Source organism: Diplotaxodon limnothrissa, linkage group LG14 (genome assembly GCF_057381915.1).
Source record: "Diplotaxodon limnothrissa isolate DT_005_m linkage group LG14, D_limnothrissa_male_GT1.1, whole genome shotgun sequence".
Classification (NCBI taxonomy): Eukaryota; Metazoa; Chordata; class Actinopteri; order Cichliformes; family Cichlidae; genus Diplotaxodon; species Diplotaxodon limnothrissa.
The window spans coordinates 21,818,054-21,842,933 of NC_140609.1; the positions used below are offsets into that span (position 1 = coordinate 21,818,054).

At 41.0% G+C, this 24,880-nt stretch overlaps 1 protein-coding gene across 1 annotated transcript; it reads left to right on the top strand.

Annotated features, from left to right (window-relative positions):
• Window positions 1-13,904: 13,904 nt before the first annotated feature.
• Window positions 13,905-19,700, top strand: aipl1 (aryl hydrocarbon receptor interacting protein-like 1). Its single transcript, XM_085371212.1, has 6 exons — window positions 13,905-14,009; window positions 16,402-16,581; window positions 18,054-18,242; window positions 18,694-18,870; window positions 18,975-19,116; window positions 19,501-19,700. The coding sequence occupies exons 1-6, from the start codon at window positions 13,905-13,907 to the stop codon at window positions 19,698-19,700; spliced, it is 993 nt and encodes a 330-aa protein (XP_085227338.1).
• The last annotated feature ends 5,180 nt before the right edge of the window (window positions 19,701-24,880 follow it).

Genomic DNA, 24,880 nt, shown 5'->3' on the forward strand with positions numbered 1-24,880 from the left:
AAAGTGTGGCTGAAATAAAACAATTCTGAAGAGTGGGCCAAAAGTCCAAAAACAAAAATTCCTCTCCAGCAACTAAAAGACTCATTTCAGTTATCACAAGCAGCTGATTGCGGTTTTTGCTGCAAAGCTGTCGCAGCCAGTTATATTAGGTTTAGGGGGATACTATTTTTCAGACAGAGCCAAGTAAGTGTTTTTTTTTTCCTTAATAAATGAAATTTATCATTTAAAAACTGGTTGCCCTCGTCTAAGATTAAAATTTTCTTCTATGATCTGAAACATATGCAAAGAAAGAGACAAAGTATTGTGCATAAGTACCATTGATATAGTTTTCTGTAGAAAACAAATTATCTGTTGTTTTGTATTTGTTTGTAGCCGTTAATAGCATCAAAAATGTTTGTACCATAAGTGAAAAAGTAGGAAAGTAACATCATGCATCTAGCATGTGCCTCATTTGGAGAACTCTGTTTATAGCAAAGAATTTTGTTGTTAAATTAAAAAATGTGTTTAATTGCCTTTAATGTTTCTGCCCTTGCGTGCTCTTAAATGAAAAACAGTCAGTGAAATCAGGGTTTGTTGCCATGCTACTGTAGCAACAGGCGAAGCCAGAACTTCAGTTTTGCTGACGCACTTCACACATATATGGTATGGACAAAATTTTTAATGTTCTGACCTGTTTGTTCTTTTGTTCTGTCACAAGAAACATCCTGTAATTACTGTTTTTTTCTCTTATATGTCTCTGTGTACGGGATTCTTTTTCCATTTTGTATGTCATGCAGGTAGAGAAAGCGATCTGCGTGGCTTATCTTAATAGTCGAATAAGCTGTTGTTGAAAGTAAGCAATAGGATTAGGTCTGTATAGATCTGTCGGGTCAATTAGCTCTATTAGCTCGCAGCATGGCACAAGAGGATTTTCCATGTCTTTGTGTTTGTCTCATCAAAACTGTACTGCCAGTTACCTTTGACAATTTACAATCATGAGTTATTATGAGTTGTTAAAGGTACAGATGTGTGATCTACAAGTTACCCACTTGAATTACAAACTTTCAGTAAAACCATTATAAATAATAATAGATAAATGAGTATTTTAAAGCTCGTTTAAGTTTAAAGATGATGCTTAAACTTCATTTTACCAAGCACTAATCTCAAGGATATGTTCATTGTAGGATTTCATAACAGGGCTCATTTAATCTGCTTTGTTCTTAAATTAAAACTCCACTGAGTTGAATGTTAAAGTTACTAGTCAGAAAAGAGTAGCCTATTCAGTTGTGTAAAGTCTTTGCTGACTTTGGAGGAGCTTTGTAAAGAAAGGAAGAAATAACCCATTGGCAGAATCTGGGTTTGCACTAAGACACTTTGGTTAATGGAAATCCTATGACTGGAGCTTAAAAATTCCATGTGCTAGTAGAAATAATCAAGTTGTGTCAAAAGAAACTGCAGGGTCCAGTGTTTTTTGAGGACTTTTGAGATAACTAATTAAGATGAAGGGAGATAGGAAATTAGATTAAAAGAGCCTTTGATGCATTAATTTATTTATTTTTTGCTATAGTTCTATCTCAATCCCACAATTCTTCCAAATCATTGTCAGTTTTAACATGCTCTGCAAAGAATCACTTAAACCTAAATAATAAGGAAAAGGTAAAATGCATTTACACTTAATTTATATTTCTGCAGTGAATCTATGGAGCAACTATGACGTAGCCTACGTGAAGGGTTTGCTGTTATGACCTACCTGTGGCATAGATTTTGCATAGAAGTATAAATTCTTTGTTTACTGGGAAAAAGGGTCAAACTTTTATATTTAAACATCAAAAACATAACTAATAGATAATTTTCAATATGCCTAGGGGTTTGTTGTACTGATATTTACCAGATTTAGCATGCTAATCAGCTAGCATAGGTTCACATCATCTGGTAATATCACTTTGTCCCTCAAGGGCAATTCTGAATCACTGTTGTGTCCAATCGTTGTCTCCAACCAGGCCCGCAGCAGGGACAGTCTTTTTTTATGGTGTACAATTCTAACACTCTTGTCATCCAGGTTAGAGGATATCCCACAATGCTTACAGTTATAGTGGCTAGACAGAGTTGGGGAGAAACAGAATACATGTACCAGCGTTATGTATTACCACTTAAATGGGTGATCATTAGAATACAATTACTTTGTTGAAATAAATGGATTACGCGGTGGTCTTTTCCTGTTTCATGTTAGGCTATCCCCTCTCTAATTTTAGTAATTCCACATATTGCTGGAAACCCAAACAAAACAAAACAAAAAAAGTGGCTCTAATGTAAGCACCCTGTTAATGTTGGTGGCGTCAGTTACACAATGGACTCAAAGCCAGCACAACAGAGCCAGCAGTGCAAGGGCAGGAATGCATTTCTTACTTGGAAATTCCAACACTACTTCACATTTAAAGAAGAAAGGAATGGGCGAAATCTGATCTGATCGTCCAACGCAAACTCTGTTTGCCAGCAACCAAGCTGCTCTCAGTGTCAAAAGACTGCAACATAAAGAAACATCTGTAAGTAACTTCTTTTTAAAAAACTAACATTAGCCTACTGCAACTACCTTGTTTTAGTGGTAGCTACCTGGGTTATGTGCCACTTCAGTATCTTCAATGTACTATTGCTGTGTTATTTATTACTATTACTGAAGGCTGCATTACAAGCAGCTAGCTACAAATAATCATGTGCAGTTCTGAAAGTAGACATAAAGAAAATATATTACTGATACAGAAATAGTTTTCTATACAAGATCACTGCAACAAACTGTTACTCATTTTTATTAAGATTTTAAAATCTAGCTGGTATTGCTTTCAGAACTGCACATGATTATTTGCAGCTAGCAGATTGTTGATGCTATCCATCAAGTCTAAAAGTCTGCAGTCTATGAACTACCTTCAGCTAACAATGTTAGCTCGGTGGTGAGTAACCTTCAGTAATAGTAATAAATCACACAGCAATAGTACATTGATGCAGTTGTAAAAAGCATGACAATATATCAAGTAATCCAAAGTATTCAGAATACATTACTCAACATTGAGTAACTTCATGGAATAAGTTACAAACTACATTTTGGGCCATGTATTCTGTAATCTGCAGTGAAATGCAATTTAAAAGTAATCTTCCCAACACTGTGGTTAGACTAGCATATGCCACTATGGAAGACTGGAAGCACTGGCGTAAGCTAAAAACAAAATGGCAGCTGTTCCATACTTTCTTCTATATTTAGTTCAGTACCCTTCTAGGCTATGTACACACAAACTGAAAAAGGGAAAAACAGTGTCATGTGCAATCCATAGCATGCCAAAGCAGCAGCTAGTAATACAACTCAAGCCTTAGAAAGGCAGGTCAGTTTGAAGCCTATTAGGGTTGCCAACTGTCCCGTTTTATACGGGACATCCTTAAATGTCCCGTATATTGACCATTACCTGCACTTTTTGACGTTACGCTCACCAGATTTATTTATTTGTTTATTCATATATAAGGAACCCCATTAGCTTCCACAATAGTCTTCCTGGGGCCCAAGCCATCAAGTATAATCTAATAACATATTACACAATAAAGTAGTCGTAAAAATAAGGGGCTGTTTGGTCTGTGTAGGTTAATAAACTGGGTAATTGAAGCCCATATTTACAGTATTTGCTTATTTTACAAAGGAAATGCCCATGTGATTTCAGTTATCATTTACTGTAGTTTTCTTTCTTTTAGATGAGGTATTGATTAAACTGAATCCCAACACATTGCTGCATTTTTATTATAAGAATATGAACATACAGTGCATATTTACACTATGCCCAGCTGGTTGTACACTGTGCCACTGGCACGCCAGAGTGTCCTGTATTTGATAGCTAAAAAGTTGGCAACCCTAAAGCCTATGAACAATAACACAGGACACCTCTGATGTTGCAAGGCAAAATATTTGTTTTCCGTATCCACACGTAAAAGCTTTCTACAAAAGCTCTAGTGCCTTTAGTGGCTTAAAACATAGTAAACGTGTGGACAAAATGCCCAAAAAACAATGAAAAACACAGAAATACCAAATTATTAAGTCTTAGTGTCTGACTAAGGCCCTGGATTGGCAGGTAGTGCATGTGGCATTTTGAAAGTGCTTTTCACTTGGGGACTTCTCCGGGTACTCCAGCTTCCTCCCACAGTCCAAAGACATCAATCTTTGGTTTACTAGTGATTATAAATTGGCCGCAGGTATTAATGTGCGCGTGAAAGGTGTCTGTCTCTATGTGTTAGGCCTGTGGTAGACATGTTACCTGCCCAAGGGTGTACCTGGCCTTGTACCCACATGGCAGCTGGGATGGGCACCAGGCCCCCTCCCCCTCATTGGTGAATTAGATCAGCAGACGAGGATGGATAGATAAAGGGATGGAATTAAATTGCATGTATTATTTATTATATATGTGTGTGTTTATTTTTATCATAGATTCTAATCACAGACTCTGATATCCAATATTTCCTGTGCCACATAGTCACCTTTGCATTATAGAAGAAAGCAAGAGCCTGCATGTACTGTAAGAGTGTATTTATGTGTCATGTGCATTTGCCCTTTGTCCTTGCTGCTATGTGTTCTGGTATGTAGCTAAAGGTCGGGGCCAGGCAGCAAGCAGGACAGCAGGGGCCCTCTCAGGGGGAGCTGAGGCTGGGAAGAGCTGCAGGGCCGAAGTCCAGCTGCACTGACGAGAGCAGAGATTAGGATGGAGCCGTGAATATCAGAGCAAAACAATACACACATTTATGTACAAAATATAGCTCGTGTGAGGAAATAATCAGTTAGTGAGCACTGTGTATTTAATTTCCTCCATGTAAACTGAGGTGTCATCAAAGTGCAGGTACTGATGTGTGCACCTCACGAATCTCAGCAAATGTGATATTCTAGAAACTTCTCACCTCTCGTTACCCGCTGCATGACTTCACAAGACTCCAGTGCAGGCTGTTCCTGAGAAATTTGCAAGTCAAGACAGCTACTGCACAAAATGTACACACATGCAAACACACACACAGCCAGCAACCTAGAAGTCCTCCTGTTGGTCGGAAAAGGTACTGCAGGGCCAAAAGTCCTCTGTCTCAGTGGTTTAGAAAGCAGTCACCTCTGATTTTGTCTTCTCTGCATGACAAGACGCCACAGTCACAAGAATCTTCTGCTCCATGAGTGGATTTAAACAAGAGACAAAAACGTATCTCTCATATAATTTCCTTATTCGTTAAATATGGAAAAACAAATATTACTTTTGGCTTTTGTTTTGTTTTTGTTTCCCCTTCTTATTGACTCAAAGCTACATTTTGTAAGGCTAGTTGGAAGTTACACAGTCTTTTTAGATTTGTGACAATCCTTTTAAAACACTTGGAGTTTAGAAATATGTGGAAAAATATATGGAAGTAAGGACTGGAAGCAATTTATCCACAGCTTTAGTCCTGAACATGATTGCTTGAATTCCACAGTCATCTGTAATCTATGAATGTCATTTTTGTCCACAGCTTTCCTCCATTTGGTAAATATAGTGTACACGCAGTTTTAAAAACACATTCAATATGAGATCCAAATATGAAATCCCTTGTGGCTGAAGGATTTGACTGGCTTGGTTGAACTGCTGCCATCTTACTTATCCTTTTGAAATCTTTAGAGGAAATATGAGCGATGCATTGGGAATCTTAACAGTTCTAATCTAAGGAAATATGCCATTATTTTTAACAGCAGTTTTGAATTCACACACAAGAAAGCCCGCACATTTATTCTGCTTAAGTAGCACTTGAGTGATTAGTAACCTTACACAGACTAAAATGTACCATTGTAGATTCACGTGCACCATCATCTGCTAGCACAAAGCAAAGGCACTAAAAAGGCTGCAAATGGTAGGAACCTAAAAGGGTATTAAAGCACATAATTGCCCCTATTTTTTTATGCTAACTTTTTGCACCACATATTTGGATGATCTAATGCAACATATGGGCGACCGTGGCTCAGGGGGTTGGGAATCGCATCTGTAACCAGAAGGTCGCCGGTTCGATCCCCGGGCTCTCTGTCCTGGTCGTTGTGTCCTTGGGCAAGACACTTTACCCTACTTGCCTACTGGTGTTGGCCAGAGGGGCCGATGGCGCGATATGGCAGCCTGGCTTCTGTCAGTCTGCCCCAGGGCAGCTGTGGCTACAACTGTAGCTGCCTCCACCAGTGTATGAATGTGTGAGTGAATGAATAGTGGTATTGTAAAGCGCTTTGGGTGCCTAGAAAAGCACTATATAAATCCAATCCATTATTATTACAGTGGGGCAAAAAAGTATTTAGTCAGCCACCGATTGTGCAAGTTCCCCCACTTAAAATGATGACAGAGGTCAGTAATTTGCACCAGAGGTACACTTCAACTGTGAGAGACAGAATGTGAAAAAAAAAATCCATGAATTCACATGGTAGGATTTGTAAAGAATTTATTCGTAAATCAGGGTGGAAAATAAGTATTTGGTCAATAACAAAAATACAACTCAATACTTTGTAACATAACCTTTGTTGGCAATAACAGAGGTCAAACGTTTACTATAGGTCTTTACCAGGTTTGCACACACAGTAGCTGGTATTTTGGCCCATTCCTCCATGCAGATCTTCTCGAGAGCAGTGATGTTTTGGGGCTGTCGCCGAGCAACACGGACTTTCAACTCCCGCCACAGATTTTCTATGGGGTTGAGGTCTGGAGACTGGCTAGGCCACTCCAGGACTTTCAAATGCTTCTTACGGAGCCACTCCTTTGTTGCCCGGGCGGTGTGTTTTGGATCATTGTCATGTTGGAAGACCCAGCCTCGTTTCATCTTCAAAGTTCTCACTGATGGAAGGAGGTTTTGGCTCAAAATCTCACGATACATGGCCCCATTCATTCTGTCCTTAACACGGATCAGTCGTCCTGTCCCCTTGGCAGAAAAACAGCCCCATAGCATGATGTTTCCACCCCCATGCTTCACAGTAGGTATGGTGTTCTTGGGATGCAACTCAGTATTCTTCTTCCTCCAAACACGACGAGTTGAGTTTATACCAAAAAGTTCTACTTTGGTTTCATCTGACCACATGACATTCTCCCAATCCTCTGCTGTATCATCCATGTGCTCTCTGGCAAACTTCAGACGGGCCTGGACATGCACTGGCTTCAGCAGCGGAACACGTCTGGCACTGCGGGATTTGATTCCCTGCCGTTGTAGTGTGTTACTGATGGTGACCTTTGTTACTTTGGTCCCAGCTCTCTGCAGGTCATTCACCAGGTCCCCCCGTGTGGTTCTGGGATCTTTGCTCACCGTTCTCATGATCATTTTGACCCCACGGGATGAGATCTTGCGTGGAGCCCCAGATCGAGGGAGATTATCAGTGGTCTTGTATGTCTTCCATTTTCTGATGATTGCTCCCACAGTTGATTTTTTCACACCAAGCTGCTTGCCTATAGTAGATTCACTCTTCCCAGTCTGGTGCAGGTCTACAATACTTTTCCTGGTGTCCTTCGAAAGCTCTTTGGTCTTGGCCATGGCGGAGTTTGGAGTCTGACTGTTTGAGGCTGTGGACAGGTGTCTTTTATACAGATGATGAGTTCAAACAGGTGCCATTCATACAGGTAACGAGTGGGGGACAGAAAAGCTTCTTACAGAAGACGTTACAGGTCTGTGAGAGCCAGAGATTTTCCTTGTTTGAGGTGACCAAATACTTCTTTTCCACCCTAATTTACGAATAAATTCTTTACAAATCCTACCATGTGAATTCATGGATTTTTTTTTCACATTCTGTCTCTCACAGTTGAAGTGTACCTCAGGTGCAAATTACTGACCTCTGTCATCATTTTAAGTGGGGGAACTTGCACAATCGGTGGCTGACTAAATACTTTTTTGCCCCACTGTATGTGCTTTTGACCTAAGGTGTTATTGTGGATTGTGGTGCAAACACTATTATTCCATCAGTTATTCAGACATTTGCCTCTTTACCTGTTCAGGCAACACATTGACTTACACTGTATGGACAGATGTATTCTCCTCTCTCCTCCTCTTAATCATTGTTTTTGCTGGGGTTGGCCAATGCACTGGCCTGAACAAAGTCATTCTTTACATAAGTATTTGGCAGGTCTCAAATTATCATTAATCTAAACAAAAAGGTTGAGGTTCTCTAACCTAGATTCTAAATGTAAGACATCTCTTATGCAATTAGCTTTCCAAAAGAAATAATGAAATAATAAAAAAACATTCATCTATTCAACTAAGTAGGAAAAAGGGTAGGTTGAAAGTTTTCCTTTCAAAGTCAAAGCAGATCAAACCTCAAAACACTAGTGTGCATGAGCCTTCGCATTTGTGTATGATCAAGACTTCCAGTTGAGGTTACTGACTCTGGGCTGAACGGGACGCTTGCATGTGCTTTGCAGAGAGGTTTACACTCGATCAGTTTTTCTCTGGCGATTCGAGGAAGCATTTCTGTGGAAGTGACCAGGGAGGCTGTGATTCGCCACGTAACCATCGATTCTGTCACTTCTCCTAAACCTGAGAGATGTGCACATGCATAAACACAGAAGCGATAGACGGTCTGTGACGCAGTCCCATGAACCCGCTCTGTATTGTCAGCAGTGGGAGAACTATTTCGATCCTTCACCAAAAAGTACAAGCTTTGCATGCATACAGTGTATGGCTGCTTTTGCTGTATGTCGTTAAATCTTAAAGCATAGCAAAATATTTTTAAATATATTTTTTTCAAGAAGTCTCAGATATTTCCTTCAGATAACTCCTTCAGTAATATAATATAACAGAATTAAAATAACTGAATACTGAACTGACTCTGAGGTGAAAATACACCTGACTAAATAACTTCTAATGCTTCATGTCTGCTGTGTCAAAGGCCAGCAGAGGCCATTCTACCTTCTCCCTGTGCGTTCTCCGGCTGTATTGACCATGGGTGTGAATGTGAGCCTCAGTGGTTGTCTGTGTCTCTGTGTTAGCCCTCCGACAGACTGACAACCTGTCTAGGCTGTGCCTCACCTCTCAACCCATGGCAGCTGGGATAGTCTCCAGCCCCCCCAAGACCAGAATGGGTTTATTGCCAGATGTTGAGGTTTACAACATTAGGAAATTGCTGCGGTGCTTCAGTGCAGACAATAAGAATTAAAGTGCTATGTAGAAAGAAAGATATGTGCATGAGATATACATGAGATATATACATGAGAATAAGAATTATGAGTGCTACGTAGAAAGATATATACATGAGTGCAGGTGGTGATCAGTGCCAAACATGAAATGATGCAGTGACACAGCGTAGGGTCATGTGTTAGTGGCGGGGACAATCATGTGGTTATTGTTCATGTGTCCAACAGCAGAGGGGAAGAAACTGTTCTTGTGGCGAGAGGTTCTGGTGCGAATGGACCGGAGCCTCCTGCCTGAGGGGAGCAGGTCAAACAGACTGTGTCCAGGGTGAGAAGGGTCAGCTGAGATCCGGGCTGCACGCCGCAGTGTCCTGGAAGTGTACAGGTCCTGCAGAGATGGGAGTCTGCAGCTAATCACCTTCTCAGCAGAGCGCACAACACGCTGCAGTCTCTGTTTGTCCCTGATAGTGGCTCCAGCGTACCACACGGTGATGGAGGAGGTGAGGATGGACTCGATGATTGCAGTGTAGAATTGCATCATCGTCCGTGTTGGCAGGTTGAATTTCTTCAGCTGCCTCAGGAAGTACATCCTCTGCTGGGCTTTCTTGATGACGGAGGTGATGGTGGGCTCCCACTTCAGGTCCTGGGTGATGGTGGTACCCAGGAAGCGGAATGAGTCCACAGAGGTGATGGGGGTGTCAGTCAGGATGATGGGGGGGAGTGGGGCTGTGTGCTTCCTGAAGTCCACAATAATCTCCACTGTCTTCTGGGCATTCAGCACCAGGTTGTTGTGGCTGCACCAAGACACCAGACGTTCAACCTCTCTCCTGTAGGCAGACTCGTCCCCGTCCGAGATGAGCCCAATGACGGTGGTGTCATCTGCGAACTTGATTAGCTTGACAGACTGGTGGGTGGAGGTGCAGCAGTTGGTGTACAGGGAGAAGAGCAGAGGAGAAAGAACACAGCCCTGAGGGGAGCCGGTGCTGATGGTCCGGGAGTCCGAGACATTCTTTCCCAGCCTCACGTGCTGCTTCCTGTCCGTCAGGAAGTCAGTGATCCACCGGCAGATGGGATCAGGCACATTCATCTGGGAAAGCTTGCCTCGGAGATGGTCTGGAAGGATGGTGTTGAAGGCAGAGCTGAAGTCCACAAACAGGATCCTGGCGTAGGTTCCTGGGGAGTCCAGATGCTGCAGGATGAAGTGTAGGGCCATGTTGATGGCGTCGTCTACAGACCTGTTGGCTCTATATGCAAACTGCAGGGGGTCCAGGAGGGGGGCCGTGAGGGTCTTGAGATGGGAGCGAACTAGGCGCTCAAATGACTTCATGACCACAGATGTCAGAGCCATGGGTCTGTAGTCATTTAGTCCAGTGATCCTAGGTTTCTTGGGGACAGGGATTATGGTAGAGGACTTGAAGCAGGCAGGCACATGACATGCCTGCAGTGAGGAGTTGAATTGGGTAAGCAGGAGAAAATGGGATGATAGGTTTCAGTAAAATGAGACAATCTTTTGGTGGCAAAATCAAACCATTGTTTCAAAAGTGAAAGCACTTATCAGGTAAACGAGGATGTCTGACATTAAAATTACTATTAAATTTGTAAAGTAGGTCAGTTTACTTAAAGATTTGTTTTTTATCACAGTCCATCCTTGACCCAGCATGCATATCATTGTTTCATTGTTATGCAGATGACTCACTGATTTACCAGCTACTGAAACGTAAATCCATGACTCCTCCAAGGGCCTCAGTGGACTGTGTAAAGCAGGGGTGTCAAATTTACAGCCTGGGGGCCAGAACTGGCCTGGCAAAGACTCCAATCCAGCCCACTGGACACCTTTGGAAAATGTGAACAACTGCATAGATTTTTACCTGCGTTTTCACAGTTTTAAAGCTGTTTCTATTGATAAAGACCAACCCTGCCATTGCCATTCATACTACACCAAAGTAATAGATAAACAATTACATTTTCTGTGAATTAAGAAAAACGTTATATTTCATAATTACAGTACGATGTGAGCAATGAACTAAGAGAACGTTTTATGTAATCACATAGTTCGTTCCAGCCCACTTAGGATCAAAGTTGGTTGTTGTGGCCCATGATGTTAACACATAATTTTGTTAATCATTGTGACTGGAACTCCTAACCTCCACAATCTCTGCCTTTTGAGGATTTATATTTTTTAAAATAAACACGTAAATAAATACATAAATGCTCTCGTTAAAGTTAGCTTTTTTCAGCTACCTGCAAAAGTAAAGCCATTTCTGAGCTTCAGAGACTTTCAGATGGTAATCCATTCCTCAGTTTCATCTCGACTTCATTTTTTGTAACAGTTGTCCAGGTGTCATTGCTTACATAGTCAACTTTAACTAGATCCAAAACCCAGAGGCATGGCTGTTAATTGGCACATACAAACAAGCCCTCATGTCCCCCATATTTGCTTCCTTACACTTCCTTACACTGGGTGTCATTTGGTTTTATTTTTACTCACTTTGTGTTTTATTTTTTATTTAAACCCTTTCTTTTTGTTCTGTGTTTCAGCACTTCGGTGCACTTTCAAAGTGACCATTCTATAAAACATATGTGTATGTGCATGCATATGTTTGATGTCTCCTGCTCTTGTGTGCTGGCTCCAAACCTCCCCTCAGTGTCTGTTCCTCCTCCTTTTGCATCTGCCTGATGAGCTCTAAGTGTCAATCTCAAAGAGAAAGAAAGGGTAATCGAGCTATCGCTCGTCTGTCTCCTGTTTACTCTTTGTGCTTTGTTCCCAGCAGCAGCAGAAGCACAAATGGTGTACACATCCATAAACATTATTCTATGTGCGTATATAGTGTGCGTCATGGAGGAAGTCCTCCCACGTGTGTTATGTATATGAATGAAAGGCTTTTTACAAAGTGAACAGCTCCACCCCAGGAAATCCATGACTGTGCTTTCCAGAAATAGAGTATTACTTACTTAAGGTGGAACTACTGCATCACCAATTAGTTTCCAGAAGAATCCAAATATGGCAGAGACTGGGTTGTGCTGCCTGTTGGAAGGACTACTTGTAGATGAACCCATTCTCAAAGCTATGCAAGCATGTGGTTCATCAAAGTGGCGCATTCAATTTCCCACGCTACAATGTACATGCAGAAAATTCTGACGTGCTTGCACGCACACACATACACACACACACACACACAAATGGACCATAGGCAGAGCAATAGAACAAGGTGTAGGCGTTGTGACGCAAGAAATATGAGTCACTCTGACACAAAGCGGTTATAACAGAAACTGCTGTGATAGTATTACCTCTCCAGCAGGTCAGATGTTTTTTGTTGTTGTTGTTTTTTGTTTGTTTTTTTTATTTAAGAAATGACCAGAAATGGTGATACACATGACTTTAAATCTGAAACCTTTCTTGGGACATGCTATCAGGTTTATGAGTAATTATAGGACTCTAGCGATAGATTGTTCCTCTAAACTCAGAGATATGATGATGCAAAAGGCTGTAACTATAGCAACACAAATCTGCCATCCGAGGGAGGCACTCTGCCATGTACCCATGTTGCATTTTCAGCATTTCACTTTCGAAAAGGAGAGAAGACAGGGCAGGGAGAATGTAGAAGAAGGAGAAATTTATTTATTTATTTTTTTGTAACTGGCATTTAAATGTGTTTGTGAAGGTTTTAGTTAACATAAGCACCTCTGTGCCACAAGACTGTGTAAATAGTTTGTTTGTAAAGGCCAGCTTTACACGTGATTCCCTCTAAGAGCTTTACTTTCAAATCAGAGGCAATACGATCTAGAAGCAGGCAAACTCCTGCTGCACTGCCCAGCTCTTCCACAAGAGGGGGTGAACTCTTCCTTTACCTTGAGCAGCTGCCAAGTACATACCGAACTATTGCCCAATCCTGTTTGTCACATCAGTGGGGGGGAAAAGGCAAACCTGATAGAAGGTTGCAGCATTTTCCAGGGATATAGAGGTCTTATTTGAACAGAGATTAGACAGCTGTCTCGCTTGATAATTCAATGCGAAACACTAACTTTTCCATGTTGTTGCACAGAGGAAACACAAGCCTATAAAGTTACACAATTGTGAGCGTTGCCAAGGTGCAGTTATTGGGTTTTCTATTTGTGCTATTAGTATGGAATAAGACATTAACACTGGGTAATGCTTGGGAATAATTGCCCCCTCAAACTGCTTGCAGACTTTGTTAGCAAACAGTACGGGGCACTTGGATAACACACCCGCACACATGCACACAGGCACTGCACAGATGGGAGACAGATGTTTCATAGACAAGGTCAAGGAGTCCATAGAGTAATTGTCTGCTCCACCATTTCTCAGTATTCTCTGCATTGTTTGGATCACCACATCCACATAAATCCTGGAAATTTCCTCTGGAATGGAAACCATTCCAGTTTTGCTCTTGTAGACCTGTACAGAGTTTTCTTTTCATGTTTTATCTCTAGCACAAACACACACACAAACATGCACATTAGGACTTTTCATCCAGGCAAATGTTGACATTAAATCTAAAGAAACTTAAATCCATCCCAATTAAATCTAGTCCTGGATTGTTGTTTCATTTGTTATCGTCCTCTTTGTGTTTAGAGAAAGTGCTGGGGATGAGTGCTACAGAGGGATGATGGGACATAAGGAGAGGAGGAGAAGTTTCTAATCTCATTATCTCTGCCTAAACTAATCCACCACAATCGATACCGCCAAATCATCAACAAGCTTTTACATATATTGTACCCATCACAACACAGACACAAACCTCTGTGTGAGATATATGCTTTGTAATTTAAGGTGAGGTAAAGATGTCGGATATGAAAGACGCACTCCTGCTGGGATCAGAAGGAATTAAGAAAACCATCCTGCATGGAGGGAGTGGAGACATTCCAAAGTTTGTCACAGGAGTGAAGGTACTGTAGGCCGACTTCATTTAAACTTTTGGATTATTCTACCACGGATAGGCATAAAAAAACATTTGACTTCATATTGTCTCCGGAGCCCAAAATTAATCGTATTTGACCATTTTTCATGTGATAGGTTAAATTAAAACTATAACTCACAAAGCGAGAAATATAACTCATACTAAAACTGCAGTTTTAATATGTGCACTTAATTATCATAATGTCATCAGCATCACAAGACCATGCAGAAGAAGAAAGGCAGCGACTCTGTGTTATAACACTGTTGTCTGTGGCTAATTTTGATTTTAAGCAGAGCAGATGTACCTTTTTTTAATTACAAAGGAACAGAATGACTGTCTGCACAATGAGCTCAGGAGCTAACTGTGTGTTGCACTTCCTTGAAGTAGTATTTTAATATACACAAAATTAACAATAAAGGAACACAGTTCAGAAAGTTGAACAACAGAGTACAGAAGTTCATATATTTAGCTTTTTAAATATTTGTGGATTTTATCTCCATACTGTGTGCTTATTATTTAATAATTTGCCGCAGGAGGGGCAAAGAGGGATGAGCATGCTCAAGTTACTGTAGTTCCCAAGTTATTGCCAGTAGAGGTCGATAGAAGATGTAGCGGTTTATAACATTTTAATGAGATTTTTATTTTATTTTATGACAATATAAATTATAAGAACATTCTTCAAATGAGAACTGAATTTGAAAAAATGGCTTGGACGTTAAAGACGTATGAAGTTCTCCTTATCTCAGTTACATTATGTGTCACTACTGATCGAGGCTAACTGACTGTCTCATACCCTGTTCTTGTGTTTTCCTAATAATGTTTACTACTCGTTTCTCATGTGCCACTGAAGCCTTTCACAAGGGTCATGAACTCATTGATGAATTTTACTGGTGCTGCGCATTAAAGAACTGGTTTTTCTTTGTTACTACAGCTTGCACACAGTTCTTTTAAAAGGTTTCCATTCCTTGGATATTACAGAACCAGACAACCTTGGCATGTGTGACCTTCCTCCTGTCTGTCTCCTTTGTTGAGTAACTGAGCTGTGTGAAGCTCGTGACGTAACATTTTTGCTGAGATGCTCAAATTTCACTGTTATTCAGACCCATATTTCACCATAATATCTTTTCCCATCACTGAGGTTTGAATACGTTTGCACTTCCTCTTCCACTTTATTCTTCTGGTATTTACACTCATGCTATCGCTATGTTATGTAAACTAACCTGTTTGGGGAGGTACTGCCATCATTTTCTCCAGTTTGTCCATTCTGTAGAGTACTGTGTAAAAATCTTGATCCATCCATTCGCTTCCGCTTATCCTTTTCAGGGTCGCGGGGGGCGCTGGAGCCTATCCCAGCTGTCATAGGGCGAAAGGCGGGGTACACCCTGGACAGGTCGCCAGTCTGTCGCAAATCTTGAGTCAACCTTAATTTCTTTATCTTTTGCTTCCAAGGAGTCAGACTTTTTTGTCATTTTTAAAGTGGTCTTGAAGCTTTCTGAAGCTCTTTTAAAACTGTTCCTTTGGACATCGGCTGCTTTTACATTTTCAGCCCAGTCCTCATCATATAAAAAGGCACCTAAGTCAAGAGATCAACCAGTGTTGTGGCTACACACAACAGTCAACGTAGCAAAGAGACTATTTTAAATTGTGTCTTTAGGCACTTTTTTACCAGCAGCCGGATGCAAAAGCAAATGATTTGTTCCCATTTCTTTTGTTGAATCTATGGAAAATGCCAAAGATAACACAGTTTGACAGACATAAAATTTTATTTTTGCACCAACAGGTGATTGCCAAAGAGCTGTTAGCTGAAAACTTGGTATATCTCCTCGTGGTATACAATGTGTCCCTGAAAGACTTTAAAGACACCGGATAACATAAACAGTCTTTAAGAATAGGAGAAAATCTGAAGCCTCATCTGAAATCAGTGGAAGGGTGGCTGTTAATAAGCTATTCTTATAGAAAGGAAAGAGGTGGGGAAAAGGCTGAGGGGTGCAAAACTGCACAAGAACTGGACTGAAAATCAGGTCCAACAGGTTTGATGGAGTGATGAATTCAAATTTGACATTTTTGGTTCAGCTCAGGAGAACACAGAGGCTCTTTAGTGGTTTAAGGGTGTTGGGGATCTTGTTAAAATTGGTGAAATTATGAATGCAGATGAGTTCAGGCAGATTTTGATCCATCATGCAGCACCATCAGGAAAGCATTTGATTGACAGTGGTTTCATTTTTGTACAAACCTTCTATATTGTGTTTTTCCATTACGTTTTCAATAAAACACTTAACTATTTCCTATTTTCCTAGCAAATATGAAAAAATAACAGGCGACTCTACTGTATGTAGCAGATTCACACAGCATGGGCCTTTTTCTCCTTACTATTTATCCAGGTGACCTTCCACTTCCGCACGCAGCTGTGTGACGACGAGCGCACGGTGATAGATGACAGCAAAGCGGTTGGAACACCCATGGAGATAGTGATTGGCAACATGTTTAAGCTGGACATCTGGGAGACCCTGTTGTCCTCTATGAGGATCGGTGAAGTGGCGGAGTTCTGGTGTGACACCGTTGTAAGTGCTAATAAAAGCTTTGGTTTTGTATTTATTTGATTGCACGCTCCCTAATTTTCTCACTCGTCTAACTCAAAGTGGATTACATCCTGTTGATCCAAACTTAGTCTGAAAAGTGTGTCCGTGCAGACAGAATGACATCATGCTGCAGATGTGTGAGTTATAAACAATGCTTTAAATAACAAGGAAACAAACTAACACAGGATGAGATGTGTTCCAGATATAGAGGTTGAAGGTTAAGGTATATATGGGACACACAAGTCTTCATAACTTTTGGGTTAGAAGAAAAACTAAATCATCATTTTGTGGTTTTAAACAAACATTCATGCAGCAATAATAACAAGTCGGGTACCGGCTAAAGTTTTACTTTTAATTCACTGAATATATGATTGTTTTTATGAATAATTGTCATCTCATACAGATAAACAAAGACAGATAAAAACTAACAGATAAACAGATCGATCCCTGCAACAGGCTTTATAATATAGACATGCTACCTCAGAATATGTTGTCACATGTTATGTAATCCATAACTTTTTATGCTAGCGTGTGTGTGTGTGTGTGTGTGTGTGTGTGTGTGTGTGTGTGTGTGTGTGTGTGTGTGTGTGTAAGAGACAGATGGATCGAGGCATACTGTCATTAATCCGCAGCAGCCTCACTTTTCCCTAATCGGCTCTGACTCCTGCTGAATCAGCACTACTGACTCCCCTCCACTCTGATTAGATTTGATGGGGCTTAGAGCTTTTATTCACTCCGAACAACACGTCTGCACGACATAGCCTGCTCCACTGGCTGTGTCGTGCGCTGCCACTCTTCACCCAGCAGAGGGCAAACATAACTTGTTAAGAAAAAAACAAGCTCCAGGGAATGCTGAGTAACTCAATGTAAAATGTTTAGTGCAAAGCTTCAAGATTCTTTATTGTAATTATGCAGTCACATAATGAAATTCTTTGTGTTTAAGTGTCAGCTTAAAACAGGCAAGATTTAAAACAGAAACACACATTAAATAGGCAAACATCCTGGAGCTCATTCCAGCTACCACAGGGCGAGAGGCGGGGCACACCCTGGACAGATCAATAGGGAAACAATTAAAAGTAATATGTATGGAATGTTGCAAAGGGTTGTCCTGTTACTTTTCAAGCAATAAAATTATATCTCTGTGCTGGATTATTAGAGCAGAATTAATAGTGTCACAATTAATATCAGTGTGATCACAGTTCAGCTTCTAAGCATCTTTAAACCTGTTCATTTGGTGTAAATTATGTAATGAATGAGCAATGTTCAGTCAGCACGATAACAGTGTTTTTTTAGTTGCTGAGTGATGCCATATCGCCATAAAACATATAAATATTTAACAGACAGCCATTTCAAAGACACCAAACTCATGAGGCACAGACTAAAAGTCATGGACTGTTTCGTGATCCACCTCAGTCACTTTAAGTCTTGTATCACCTTGTGATCCTCCTTTCCAGCACACTGGTGTCTATCCACTGGTGTCCAAAAGCATGCGACGCATCGCTGAGGGCAAAGACCCAGTCGACTGGCACATCCATACATGCGGCATGGCCAACATGTTTGCCTACCACAGCCTTGGCTATGAAGACCTGGATGAGCTGATGAAGGAACCGAAGCCGCTCTACTTCGTCCTGGAGCTGCTCAAGGTGAGAAAGAAGAAAGACAACCTGCAAGCTCGCCTACCAAATAAATGCTTTTTAAATTAGGAATATATTTGCATTAAAGGGGTTTAGCATATCTAGACGGGGATGTCAAACTCACTGTACACTTTAATCATAAATGGGCTGTCAGTATAAAGAAGTTTCATTTCACACTTAATCCCTGAGATGTCTGAGTATTAGAAAAAGATTTCAAAGTATATCTCAGTTTTTCTGCATAACAAAGAAACACTGCTGTAGCAAATGAAAGAAATCTGTCAGTATGACTCTTGTGAGTTGTGAGAAATAAATATTTAAAATTAGGGAACAAGTTCTGGTAGCCGGGATTGGAGCCTTTGCCAGGTCTATTTTGGCCCTCTGGCCTTATGTTTGACATCCCGGCTCTGTAGTATAATTGATGGAAAACTGAAGTCCGTGTATGTGCATGTGTGGCTGACAGGTGCAGCAGCCCAGAGAGTACGACAGGGAGACGTGGGCTCTGAGTGATGAGGAGAGGCTGAAGGCCGTTCCTGTGCTGCACGGCCAGGGAAACAAACTCTACAAACAGGGACGTTACCAAGAAGCCACACAGAAATACAAGGAGGCCATCATCTGCATTAAAAATGTTCAGACCAAGGTTAATACTTGAAAAAATTGATCCAAGGCAGAAATTCCTTTACAAAGCACTGATTTGCCATTATATATATAGGCATGACTTTGAACCTCTTCCTCCCATATCAGGAGAAAGCATGGGATGTCCCATGGATGAAGCTGGAGAAGATGGCCAACACTTTAACACTTAACTACTGCCAATGTTTGCTCCGCATGGAGGAGTACTACGAGGTCATTGAGCACACAACCGACATTATCAATCAGCACCCAGGTTTGTCACTCATCACAAGCTTTTTAACTCGAGCAAGCGAGGGATCTTAAAGCAGGGGGAGAATTCTCTGCCAAGAGTATTATCACACTTTCCAGCCAGTTGTGAAAGACTGTCACATGGTTTACAGTTTATTCAGGCTTTTTTATATGCCGGGCATGTTTTCATACTGTGAGAATGAGCGTGTGAATTTTTTTATGACGCTTGTAATTGCAGGTTGCATAGTCCCGTTAAAGTCTGATCCTGGTGCCTGTGCGTGTTTTTATCATTCATAGACCTAAACGGTTATGTCAGTTATGTCTTCTCTCACTGCAGAGCTGCATATTTCTATCGCATGACTGCCTGCTTGCAAATGCATAAACAAACAAGCTTATATTTGTCCTGCAGGCATAGTTAAGGCCTACTACCAGCGAGGGAAGGCCCACGTGGAGGTGTGGAACGAGGCGGAGGCCCGGCAGGATTTCAGCAGGGTGCTGGACCTGAACCCGGGCATGAAAAAGGCTGTTAAGAAGGAACTGGCCATACTTAACATGCGTATGGAAGAGAAGAACGAAGAAGACAAGCTCAAATACAAAGGCATGTTTTGACCTGATGAGACTGAGAGCTGATCGACTAAAGAAGAATTCAGCTGTTAAATATCAAACCTCTGCACAGGATACTCACCTACATGAGAGTATCTGATAAAATGATCCATCTTATAAACTGCAAGATTGTATCAAACTCCAAATTATAGCTGACAACGTGTGTAAAAATGAAACGAAGAACTTTTCACTGTTAAAACCTGACTTATTGTGGTTTATATGTTGTGGATGTGCATTATGATTAAATTGTAATTAATATTTGTTTGTATTTTGACTCCATTATTAAGCATGGCCAAAATATGTACCCAAATGCTATAAGTCAGATTAAAGTCTGAAAGTCTGTACTTTAGTCATATCTTGATTATTTGATTTAAACTCCATTGTGTTGGTGTACAAAATTACAAAACCTTGTGGACCAAACTGTATATCCCTGAAGCCAGAAGCCATTTAGCATAAAGCCTGGGAAGGAAGAGACATCTTCCAGCAAAACGGAAAAACTTTGGTTATAATTTGTGACCTTTGGACTAACCTGGTTGTTTTTTAACCATTTTCCTGTCATTTATATTCCAACCATTTGCTGGTTATAATAACTTGGCATTTGCTCTCTATACTATGGAGACACGGTTGTGGTTATCTTAGTTTTTAAAGGCCACAAAGAAAGGGAGTACATTTATTTTCCACAAATTAAAATATTTTTAAAACTACTGTTCCGGTTTGCAACGTTGTTGACTCATCGAACTTATTTTTCCATTAACTGACTCGATTCGGGACCAGATGCTCATTATGAATGAAGCACTTGGAACACAGGAACACCTATGCACGGCTCCTCTTTGTAGACTACAGCTCGGCTTTTAATACCATCCGGCCATACAAACTCCGTCCCAAACTCCACCAACTGGGACTTAACTCCTCTCTGTGCAACTGGATTGTGGACTTCCTCACTAACCGTAGACAGAGTGTCAGAGTGGGTAAGAACACCTCTTCCACCCTTGTGGTCAACACCGGTGCCCCTCAGGGGTGTGTTCTGAGCCCTCTGCTATACACTCTCTTCACCCATGACTGTATTTCCTCCTGCGCGTCCAATCTCATTGTTAAGTTTGCAGATGACACTACAGTGCTCGGACTTATATCCAACAATGATGAGACAAACTATAGGACAGAGGTGCAACAACTAGAGTCATGGTGCCACGACAATAACTTGGTCTTAAACACCAAAAAGACCAAGGAGATCATTGTAGATTTCCGGAAGAGGGGTCATAACAACCATCTGCCTCTCTTCATTGGCAGTGAGGCGGTGGAGAGGGTGAGCAGTTTTAAATTCTTGGGGGTAACTGTGACCGAGGACCTGTCCTGGGGCAACCATATCACCTCAGTTGTACGGAAGGCCCAACAGCGCCTCTACTACCTGAGGAGACTGCGGAGCGCACACATTCCCAGATCTCTGATGTTGAACTTCTACAACTGTGCCATCAGCAGCGTTCTGACGTATGGATTTCTAGTGTGGTTCCCCAGCTGCACCAAGGCCGATCAGCAAGCACTCCAGCGGGTGGTGAAAGAAGCTGGCAGAATTATTGGAACAAGTCTGCCAGAGATCAGTAATATCTTCCCCACTCGCTGTCTGAGGAGGGTGCACAGTATCCTGCGGGACCAACATCACCCTGCGCGCCACCTTTTCCATCTGCTGCCCTCAGGGAGAAGGTACAGGTCTATACAGGCCAGAACATCCAGACTGGCCAACAGCCTGTATCCACAGGCTGTGAGGCTCCTGAACTCTCTGCCCCCCTCTCACGGACAATAACCATATCCAACTTCTTAATAGCAATGAACTGGTCTGCATTGGTGCATCATATCTTTATTCTCTTCCCCCTCCTGCCCCCCCCCCCCTCTTTCTTAAATAGATAACTATCATATCTGATATCATATCTCACAGTACAATAATATTGAATGGGTTGCATTGTTGTATTTTGTCATGTTTCTCAGGTCTTTGTCTGAATTTCTACGAACATTATTGCTAAGGATTGTCTTATTGCATTGGAGTCACACTGGGTTAAATATGTACACTTGGGTTTTAAGGGGTATTTATTATTTTCTTCTTTTTTTTTTGGGGTTGTATGGAAGCCCCAAACGCAATTTCATTGTTCTTGACAATGACAATAAATAAATAAATACTAAATAAATACTAAATACTAAATGTGCCAGTAATTTAACTAAGAGGCAATGACCTGAGTTGTGTGAATGTTGTGGAAAATTTTAAATATTATCAAGTCGTCCTGTCAAAAACTGAGAAATTACTTTCTTAGTCTTGCAGAAACGCTGAACGTCCACAAGATGGAGCTCTAACTGTAGCTATACCTCTGCAGCAACCTGATCCCTGATGGGAAAATTACTCTGTCTCAGCAGCATTCACATCTGTCACAGGAGTGTGGGCACTGAAAACTACTCCTTAGTCCCTTCATATATTTACAAATGTGCTGTAAGCTGAACATAAACTGAATAGGAGAGAAACACTCGTGAACGACACAACTGATTTTAAGTAAATGCTTTAAGAAGAAAATACACTGAAAGCAGACGTGCCTCTGCGTGTACACTGAGATAATATACTAGCTCAATAGCATGACATCATACTGAGAGCTGGGTTTAATTCAGGGAATCCCCGTTTATCAGTGCTTTCCACCCAGCATCCCTATAACAGGTCACCGCTGAATGCTAATGCACCATCAAATGATGATGAAAATCAATAGAAATGTATTAAGAAACACACACACACACACACACACACACACACACACACACACACACACACACATGACATTCAACACAGGCCATTATCACCCCCTTTATGCATTTGTTTTTCGGGAGGTTTGCCTGGTTTAACGCAAGTAAACAAGTAGAATAACATGGTGGTTTAATAGAGAGCCCATTAGAAACCGGATGCTGTCTATCTCAAGAGGATCCTCTTCACACATCTAACAACGTATTTTCCAAATAAATAAATAATATATGTATCTAAATCTGTTCGCAAACTTTGATTTATAAAGATTTGATTTATGGTGAATTGTGTCACTGAACTGCTGCCCAAACATGCCACAACAGCAAATTCTGCATAGCAGCACAACTCGCCATTGGCTCTCGTCCATAAAGCGCTGGTGCTGATGTTGGGAGCGGGGCAGGGAAGGGAGGAGGAGGAGTGGAAGGAGGTAGAAGGGAGGGGGCTCGACAGCCCTGCTTCGCCCGCTTTCAACAGTGCAATGCGCCAAGTTAGCCACAGAGAGCTAGTTACACGGCGGAAGTACAGCGATCATGTAGGCAAAATAAAACGCTGAGAATGTCACATTATAGGAGAAGTACATGAAAGCATGATTTCTGAGATTTTTGTATTTATTTTACTTTATTTTAGAACGTAGGCTGCTTCGTACTGTGTAGCTAACGTATCCAAAAAAGTTGTTGTCTCTTATTTTTTATACTTATGTTGCAGTAACTTGGTAAAGGCATGTGTTCATGAGTTTGGGGTTGTGCCAAAGGACATTAGTATGGCCCATTATAATTTATCATGAGTTACACAGATCTGTGCAAAAGTCTTTAGCCAGACTTTTTTTGAAATGGTCTTGCTTGTTTGTTAAGTCACTTAATGATGAGTCATTCGAACTCAACCAATGAATCAGTGTTGACACTTACCAGACAACTTATCAAAGAATCCATTTCAAATATTATCTTTAGGCAATGTGTTACTAGCAAGTGCTCACAAAAACACACAAACTGTTAAGAAGTAGGAAAAAATCCAGCAAACATCCAACACAGGACCTGAGAGATGCATCTGGCCCTTCGGGGCCTCTCTTTAATGAGAGAGGTACAACAGTGAACGTGAACAGCCATTGACCAGTGGTGTTGGTGATCTTGTCAGAATTGGTATTCTCAGACTTTTGATTCAACATGCAATGCTATCTAAGCATGTGATTGATGACAGCTTTATTTCTCAGCATGGCAGTGATCACAAACACACTAGGCAAGGCAAGGCAAGGCAAATTTATTTGTATAGCACAATTCAACAACAAGGTGATTCAAAGTGCTTTACAGAGACATTAGAAACAAAAACAAATAAAAAGCATGATTTAAAATTAATTAAAACAAGCAAACAAACAAACTAACTAAACACACACATTTCACACCTGTTCGCGCGATCTGAACCCTTATCGTAAGGGGAGCTACCAGTCCTTCTGTGGACGAGCTACTTTCTATTTTAAATTCCCTGAATTTAAAATACTCTCTAGACCCAGTCTAGACCCAGCTGGGGAGCTACCCAGAGCTCTAAACCCACTTAACAAACAAACAAACAAACAAACAAACAAACAAAACAGTATATAAAATCAAAACAGATAAAATCAGAACAGTAGATAAAATCAGTAGTTAATGTAAGTTTTGAAATTTAAGCTTAACAAACAAACAAAACAGTATATAAAACCAAAACAGATAAAATTAGAAATAGATAAGATCAGTAGTTAGTGTAAGTTTTGAAATTTAAGCTTAAAAGTGTGGATTTGGTGCTTTATTCAAATGCAGCTGAGAACAGGTGCGTCTTCAACCTGGATTTAAATAAACTGAGTGTTTCAGCTGATCTGAGGCTTTCTGGGAGTTTGTTCCAGATATAAGGAGCATAAAAGCTGAATGCAGCTTCTCCGTGTCTGGTTCTGACTCTGGGAACTGATAAAAGACCGGATCCAGATGACCTGAGGGATCTGGAAGGTTCATACTGGGTCAGGAGGTCACTGATGTATTTTGGTCCTAAACCATTCAGAGCTTTATAGACCAGCATCAGAACTTTAAAGTCTATCCTCTGACGGACAGGTAGCCAGTGTAAGGACCTCAGAGCTGGACTGATGTGGTCCACTTTTTTGGTCTTAGTGAGGACTCGAGCAGCAGAGTTCTGAATGAGCTGTAGTTGTCTGACTGATTTTTTAGGTAGACCTGTAAAGATGCTGTTACAGTAATCAAGCCTACTAAAGATGAATGCATGGACTAGTTTTTCCAGGTCCTGTTGAGACATCAGATCTTTTATCCTTGATATATTCTTGAGGTGATAGTAAGCTGACTTTGTTATTGTCTTAATGTGTTTTTCTAAGTTTAGGTCTGCATCCATCACTACACCCAGATTTCTCGCCTGGTTTGTGGTTTTTAGATGTATAGATTGA